The following is an 8,866-nucleotide window of genomic DNA, read 5'->3' on the forward strand; positions in this document are numbered from 1 at the left end:
TAACATAAAATTATAATATAGATATTAGATTGAGTCGCCCTACCATCAAACACAATACTAATAAAAATTTATTATAATTATGATAAAGTTAAAGATTATATTTGGATTAAAATTATTTTAAGCCGTGGTCCCGTTTTAATAAAAAAAATACATTATAACTTAGATAAAAAATTGTTTTAGCCGCTTTACCGTCAAATAGAAAATTTGTTATTCTTTAGATAAAAATTAATTTGGGCCGCCCTCCCCTCAAACACAATACTAATCAAGAATCTTTTTTAGAAATTTTGGTACGAATTAATATTATAATTGCATAAAATTTATTTTGAGTCATGTTCTCGTTAAACATATCATTAATAAAAAAAATTTAATTAATATAAAAATTTGTTTAAGTGGCCCTCCTGTCAAACACAATACTAATAAAAAAAAATTGTTTGACCCGCCCTCCCATCAAAGACAATATTAATCAATAATTATTATAATTATAGTAAAATTAAATATAATAATATAGATTAAAATCAGTTTGAGCCACTCTCTTGTCAAGCACAATACTAATAACAAAATATTATAATATAGATATTAGTTTGAGTCGCCCTACTGTCAAACACAATACTAATAAAAATTATTATTATTATGATAAAGTTAAAGATTATAATTGGATAAAAATTATTTTAAGTTGTGGTCTCGTTTTAATAAAAAAATATACTATAACTTAGATAAAAAATTATTTTAGCCGTTTTCCCGTCAAACATAATACTAATAGAAAATTTATTATTATTTAGGTAAAAATTAATTTGGGCCGCCCTCCCCTCAAACACAATACTAATCAAGAATCATTTACATTATGATAAAATTATAATTATAATTGGATAAATATATCCACTTTCATATATTTTAGCTATTATATTTTTCTTTGAGATTCCTATTTCTTATTTATTTAGAATTGTCTCTATTTTCTTTTAGGATTACTATTTATTAACTACTTAGAATTTCATAGATTTTAGCTATTATATTTTTGTTAAAATTCGTATTTCTTAACTACTTAATATTATATCTCTTTTACGATTACTATTTTTGGCTATCTTACCTATTTTCTCTCAAAAAATTAGAAAAATTAAACGGAAAGTTTCTAGAGACTCCACATAACCTCCCGCGTATCCTCTCAAGAATCATTTACGTTATAATAAAATCATAATTATAATTAGATTAATATATCCATTTTCATAGATTTTATTTTTTAATTATTTAGAATTATCTCTCTATTCTTTTAAGATTCCTATTTGTTACTTAGAATTTCACAAATGTTAGCTATTTTATTTTTGTTAAGATTCCTATTTCTTACCTACTTAGAATTATATCTCTTTTACGATTACTATTTTTTAGCTATTTTATTTATTTTCTCACAAAAAATTAAAAAAATTAAACGAAGGATTTACCCTAACCCCATCGGAGAGCTTCAAAAAGGCTCTCGGAATTCACCAGTGGTGGAGGACGGACCTAAATTTGGAGCCCAGACTCTACCGTTTCAGATAAAATATTATTGAAATTGTTGTGGTTATAACGACTTATGTCTAGTGAGGTGATTGTGCTTAAATTCTTCTTGGTTTAGGTTGAAGCTTGTAGCTTGCATTGTATTCTCAAAGTTTTATGTACTCAGGCAAATCTCAGAGTGTGCTTGCATTGTATGATTTGTTTGAATTGATTGTACATTTTTGGTAAGATTTGTTGCATCCATTCGAGCCCTCCAACTGAATATCTCGCTCAAGTGTATGTAATTAAAAATAGGAATTGTATTACCTTTACAATTATTTTTCTAGATTATAGGGTATTACCTTTTAGAATCGGATAAAAAAATAATTATATTTCTTTAAAATTCTTGAACTTGATTTTTTTGAATTATAACTATATTTTCTCTCCGAAATTTAAGAAAATTAAAAAATTGAATCTAACAATTCTAGAGACGCCCTGCATTAATTTTAGAATTCTTAAACATGATTATTTGAATTTTAATTATATTTTTTATTTGAAATTTAAGAAAATTATAAGACTAAATCGAACAATTCTATAGACGCCTGACTGTCAAAGAATTTTTGCCATGTTACCCAAACATGATGAGCATAAGAGATTTTTATCAAGCAATTTAGGTAGTGTTTGATACACCCTCCTTTCTTTTTACTTGTCTCGTTTATTTAATACTAATACAAAATTAAATATCTTGTTGGATTCGTATTTATGAGTACTTTAATAAGTTGAAATTTTTATATATAATACTAATATAAAATTAAAAATATTAACAATCAAAAATGTGTATTGGCAAGCGTGATAAAGAGAACTGGGAAAAGTATTATGAGACGGAGGGAATATTATAGTATAGTAATAACATTTTATTCAAAAGCATTTGAACAATTATTTGATATATTTAAAAACAATTTTTTAAGAAAAATAAGTTTTCTTATTTTCCAGTTTTTATTACAAACAGTAATATATTTAACTATCAAAATTTATCAAAAATATGATTTTTTTTATATTATAACTCGAAATATGTAATTAATAAAAATTATCATATTACATGTTATTGTGATATAATAACATAATATTTAAGATATAATTTAAAATTACGAAAAGAAAACTAAATTTGAATTTGTGTATTCAATTTTTCTGATAAACAAATGTTAAAAATATTATATATTATTATGTTTTAAACAATACAAATTAAATAACACTAGCGTAAAAGTCCGTGCGAGGCACGGGCCTATTACTTACTATAAATTATATGTTATATTATTTATTTTTAATAATAGTTTCATTTGAATTTTTTATAGTATATTAATTTTATTAAATTTTTAAATGTAATTTTTATTTTAAAATAAAATAATAATATCTATGATAACTGATTCAGCATACCAAACAAATTTTCATATAAGTGATATTGGCACAATAGATTTCGCATGTGAAAGATGTTTACAGAACTACTTATCGGTGTGTTATTCAATCAAAACATAGTCGAATGTGTGGACAAATGGGAAAATATTATATGTATGATTCGCGTCAATTATATAGTTAACCCATGAAATGGTAAGATAGTTAAATTAATTGAAATAATATGTTCATGTGAACACCGAGAGACATGCACGTATAGAAGCATATTTATGTGAGTCAGTCATAACTCGAGGCAAAATCGATTTATTTTTTTAACAATTTATATGTGATTATTTGTTTAATAATTAGTTTTTAGAATATATTCTTAAATTTGACCGACTTGACTCGTAACTCGGTCGAGTACCTACGCTTCGAGTTGAATATATTAGTTGGATATAACTCGAGCCTAACTCCAATAAAACTCGAGGCAAAATCGGGACAATTTGGATTATACACCAAAAAATCGAAAGTTCTAAATCATGTTATGAAAATGGAGATCTTTAATTCAAGGTATCCGCATATGCGAAAAAAAATTATAATTGACAATAATTCGAAATATCCGCACATGCAAAAAAATTATAATTTTTTTATAATAAAATGGGAATAAGGGGATCTTATTTAGTATTATGATTGTTGAATTTACATGAGATTTAATTAAATGTTACAAGTTTAATTCACACAAATTTATTTTGTGTAAATTAACTAATTAACTAACTCCATTAACATTTAATATTTTATTCTTGTAATGAATGGTCATAAATAAGTTATAAGTGTGATTAAAATGGATAATTATGTGAATGCATTAATTATTGATATTTAATATTTTAAATGTAACAAATGAACCCTATGATAATTTTGTAATTACATATAATAAAAGGATATAGTGGACATTTCACCAGCAATTTATTTGCTCTTTTTGCCCTTTGTTGCTATTTAATATATAGAAATAGATTATAGAGTGATATTCAGAAAAACCGTTTTTCCAATGAAGGAAAAATAAACACGGCAGAGTTTACGAGATAAAATAAAATATAGAAAGCCCACGGCCCATGATGTTAAAGTCTTGACTACATAGCCAAGCCCAAAAGACATAGAAAAGTAAAATACGTTTCAGGTAATTCCAAATCCTTAATTTTAATATTTCATATTTTATTAGTTACCAAATGATTGACTCTGAACTGTAATGCCCCAGAAACTGCACATGTTTCCCGTAATTGCACACCATGCCAACTAATAATTTGATAAATAATTCAGATTAGAGTCCTACTTATTTCAATCAGCCGGTCATCTCCAAATAATTCAGATTAGAGTCCTACTTATTTCAATCAGCCGGTCATCTCCACTAAAATATACTCTTTCCATTCCAATGAATTGTGTACAGTTTTTTTTTTCGTCCCACCAATTACGTACATTCCAAAAGTAGTAAATTTTTATAATATAAACCATCGTTACACCAACTACATTCTTCCACTATCTCTATTCAATAATAATATAAACACTATTACACCCCTACTTTTCTACGCTATCTCAAATCTATTATTAAATATAAATGGTGGTCCCACCACTGTACCCACTTTTCATCTAACTTTACTCATTCCTTACGCATCTTCTTGGTCTCCGTGTCCCAACCATTTGTATACAAATGGGACAGAAGGAGTATACTCTTTGTACCTCTCATTTTTTTTTTACAGTTTTTTCACACTTCTCGATACACATTTTAAGCCGCATATAAAACATAATTATATAACTTATTTTAAAATTTTTTTTTTTTAATAAAAATCCAAACATCAAAAAAGGTTCAAAATTATTTATCAAACTACGTTTTACAAGAGCATTAGAATGCGTGCCGAGCCCCCGTCCCCCAATGTAAACAAATGAGGGGGACGGAGGGAGTAGATACTAATATAATATTATTATGGTAGGTGTATTCTGCTAACCACTTTGATTATGCTATGGTTTTATTTTATTTTATTTATTCTTATAAAATAATTATTATTTTAAAAAATATTATATAAATATGTGTGTGTATATATATATATAACTTAAATATATATTTCTCTACAAATTAAAATGACTAAATTTACCAACTACTTAATTCTAAGAAATAATGGTGTTGTTTGACGTAATTTAAAATAAATATTAATTATGAATGAGATTAATTACAAATGAATTAATTTTTATTTTATATGTTTGGATAACTATTTTGATGTTTAAATTCATTGCATATAAAAATTATGAATATAATAATAAGTTATTTTTTTAAAATGATATCCCACCTATGAAATCAAATTTTAAAAATTCTTATTTATAAATCAGAATAAATTTATAAATTCATTATGCAAATATGACCAAGCTTTCCAAATATATACATCATAATTAATTTATTTTGTAACAATAAATGCTTACACCGTCAAGTTTTATTTTGAAGCCACTTATAGTTAAAGACACTGTGCAGACAACAAAAGATAGTGTCAGATTAAAGTGAGTGTTTATATTGTTTTGTGGTAGACAATATTTTCAGAGCCCTCCTGAAAAAAGAATGAGAATCACAAACTTATTCCAGATTATAATGGGTAATTGAACCTTCATCTCTTACTATTCTTTTATTCCTTCTTTTTTTGCTTATTACATGTCTCTTTATATATTTGAATATATATTGTTCTTGTATGATAATATTGAGCAACACCCTTATGTGGGTTCTTGGTTTGACTTCAATTTTTGGAACAGACTGTAACTTGCAATCATGAAAATGCAAAAAGATTTTTGTGGGTTGATAAAAGTTTGAATCTTTAGCTATTTAGTTGTCTTATATGTGATTCTTGTGAACTGCAGGTGGTTGTAGTTTGAATTCAGATCCATTTTTATGTGGGGTTTGTTTGATTAGGTAGTGAAGCTCCAGCTGATAATTTGATTCTTTTTACTTGTATTGATTGTAATCTGAAATTTAGATGGTAAGGTTTGGAGCTTTAGTTGTTCTGTTTGGTGGGTGTTTCTGAGGAATCTGTTTGAGGAAGTGTAGCTTTGAGCCTTTGATGCTAATGGGTTTTGGCATCTTTTAGAGCCAAGCACATTCTTTTAGATTAGGGAGGTTCTTGAGGAAATGGCGGAAGAAGCTGTTATTGGTTGCAGGATTGGGGACCTGAAGTTTGAAGACGATGATGAAGAGTTTTGTAGTTGTTGTGAAGATGAAAGCGAGCTAAAAGAGAGGGAGGTTGTGGTCGGTGAAACTTCAAACGATGATCTGGGTGAATTTTCTGTAAAGATGTTCTTTAAGGGTGTATCAATAGCTGAGCCTGGAGATTCTGGTTCTTCTGGAATTTCCGGTATTGGAGTGTATATGGAAAGATCAGGCTGTTATCCTGTTATTCAGTTGCAAAAGAAACTTGAGTTCTTTGTTGAGGAATCTGTGGCTAATTATTTAGCTTTAATGGATGGCTTATCTGAGGCTATGCGGAATAATGTCAGGCGCGTACAAGCTTTCACAGACTCTGAAATCTTATATGATGAGGTAAACATGTGAGGAGAAAATATAGTTATCTTATATCTATGTGGCTTGCCCTTGATGTTATATTTTGAGAAATTGATTTTCTAATTTATGTGTTTCACATGAGTTGATATTAGACAAAGTCCTCTTTCCCTTGTTCATTTACTATACACCTTTAGTCCATGAACAGGTATAGTAATCAAGTGTCAGGCCTCATTTGTTCTAGTGTTCCATTTGTGGTAAATATTATTACACAATTTTAAGTTTTTCATGAAAGTAGTTCGAATTGTCCTTGTGGTCAGCTCGATACCTAATGCCAAAGAAGTTATTAGCCACTTCGACTTCTTCCAGAGACCAACCCATTGCTTACATATTTGAAAATACTGTTATAAAGCATGCATTGAAGTCAAACAGAACTGTTTTATGTTTTTTTTTGTACCAACGCTTGATTTATGAAATTTGTCGGCAGTAACTTACTTTTTCTACTTCTCTATATTCAACTAGCTGTAAGTATTAAAAGCTATGTGTCTAATGTGACTCTCTATCATCAGATCACAGGTGATAGTATTCTTGAGAATCCACTCCTTTTGGCATTGAGGCAAAGAATCTTAGAACATGCTAGCACTCTCGACTTCTTTGACCTTAAGTATGTTCTTGATATTGATCTGACGAGACCACTTCAGTTAGCCAAAGTCGCAATTGGTGTTATCTCTTTTCCCGCCACAGGAGATGAATCAGTAGATAACTGTTCAATATGTTGCGAAGAAAGGCCTTCCCCAATGATGATGACAATAAAGTGTTCACACAAGTTCTGTTCCCACTGTATGAAAGCCTATGTTGAAGAAAAATTGCAGTCTTCTCAGGTCCCCATTAAATGTCCACAATTGAGATGCAAATATAATATCTCTACTCGTGAATGTAGATCTTTTCTTCCGGTTACATCATATGATATCTTTGAGAGAGCTTATAATTTTTTTAATGAAGCTAATGTTCTTGGATCAGATAAATTTTACTGTCCCTATCCAGATTGTTCGGCTTTACTTATTCCTCATGAATGCTCATTGGCAAGGGGGAGTTCATCAAACCAGGCAGGTAGCATTTGTTTGGAGTGCTCAGTATGTCAGCGATTTATCTGTGTGGATTGCGGGGTCCCTTGGCATTCTTCGATGACATGTGAAGAATATCAAAACCTCCCATTAGAGGAGAGGGACACGGGTGATGTTACTTTGCATCAGCTGGCTCAAGATAAAAGGTGGAGGCAGTGCCAGCAATGCCTGAGAAGGATCGAGCTTACACATGGCTGCTACCACATGACCTGCTGGTAAGATCTCATGCCTTATGTTTTCTGATCATTTTTTATTATGTCTGTGTTGCAATTCTGAAGATTTGTTTCTTTATCATTTCTTAAGCTTATGTTTTTTCAAATATGTATGTTAATATTGCTTACTGGAAACTTATAGGTTCCTTTTCTTTACTACCTTTATTTTTGATTAAAAAAAAAAACTTCTCATTTTTCCTATCCCATTCACACTTAACAAGTTAATAAGAAATTCCTTTATAATCACGAATTTTCAGCCTTAATTCTTAGTTTCCAACACCATCTAGATTCGGTCTAGGTTAAACTTCCATAATTCCATTATATAATATATTGTGTGCTGATGGAATTGTGGCAATATTTGTCTAGGTTACACATTTCCAAGATTTCAGAAAATTGCAAATTCTTTAGGATTGTGATTCCTTACTGAGGCATTTGCACAAAATCCATAAAGGAATCAAATATATTTGCGAATTCTTCAACAATTTAAACAAATTACAAATGTATAGATGTTTTGTTTCTGTAGGTGTGGCCACGAGTTCTGCTATTCTTGTGGCGCTGAGTATAGAGATTCAGGACAGACTTGTCAATGTACATTCTGGGATGAAGAACAGTATCCCGACGACGTGATCACACACCCTTCTCAAGAATTTGAACAATGGGCATGGGACTCTTTCGGTTCTTTATCAACAATGGTGGATGCCTATTCAGAGCAAGAGAGATCACAACTGGCACTTATTCAGAGGTTCCTTGCTGGCGGTCTCAGTTCGGGCGAGCACCAACCAGAACAGTCTCCCCCAAGTTGTACAGACTCGTACGGTGATTCCATTAAGGACCTGCATCAGCTTCCTTGGCTGGAGCGGTTTGTGTCCGTAATTAGTGATAACTTTTATGACGAATATAACCAGTGAAGCAACAGAGGTTCGATGATTTGGTTTCATTTTTATCGCTATGCAAAGCAGGCAATTTGATATTCTTATTTCCTTGTTGGAAGACATGTTAATCTCTCTTAAGTCCTGAGGACTCTTCTGCCAATGGCTTTCTTCTCGAAAGAAAAAGCGGCAAGGAAGAGGAAAATTAAAAGAACATGAGTTTCCTACGCTTCATACTCTTGATCAGCGATTGATTGTTAATGATACAAAATTTATGTC

At 29.9% G+C, this 8,866-nt stretch overlaps 1 protein-coding gene across 2 annotated transcripts; it reads left to right on the forward strand.

Moving 5' to 3' along the window:
- Positions 1-5,341: 5,341 nt before the first annotated feature.
- LOC108205298 (E3 ubiquitin-protein ligase RSL1) lies at positions 5,342-8,866 on the forward strand. Of its 2 annotated transcripts, XM_017375200.2 has the most exons (4): positions 5,342-5,489; positions 5,749-6,424; positions 6,952-7,721; positions 8,242-8,866. In XM_017375200.2, the coding sequence occupies exons 2-4, from the start codon at positions 6,017-6,019 to the stop codon at positions 8,624-8,626; spliced, it is 1,563 nt and encodes a 520-aa protein (XP_017230689.1). In that variant the 5' UTR covers positions 5,342-5,489; positions 5,749-6,016; the 3' UTR covers positions 8,627-8,866. The 2 variants fall into 2 exon arrangements, with proteins under 2 accessions (XP_017230689.1, XP_017230690.1); XM_017375201.2 differs by lacking the exon at positions 5,342-5,489 and having other exon boundaries at positions 5,514-6,424.

Source organism: Daucus carota, chromosome 1 (assembly GCF_001625215.2).
Source record: "Daucus carota subsp. sativus chromosome 1, DH1 v3.0, whole genome shotgun sequence".
Classification (NCBI taxonomy): Eukaryota; Viridiplantae; Streptophyta; class Magnoliopsida; order Apiales; family Apiaceae; genus Daucus; species Daucus carota.

Bases quoted from the DNA above. Each gene is read 5' to 3' on its own strand.
- LOC108205298 (XM_017375200.2), top strand. From the start codon at position 6,017: ATGGCGGAAGAAGCTGTTATTGGTTGCAGGATTGGGGACCTGAAGTTT. The intron at 6,425-6,951 runs GTAAACATGTGA...CTCTATCATCAG, and splicing joins CTGAAATCTTATATGATGAG to ATCACAGGTGATAGTATTCT. The intron at 7,722-8,241 runs GTAAGATCTCAT...TTGTTTCTGTAG, and splicing joins TGCTACCACATGACCTGCTG to GTGTGGCCACGAGTTCTGCT.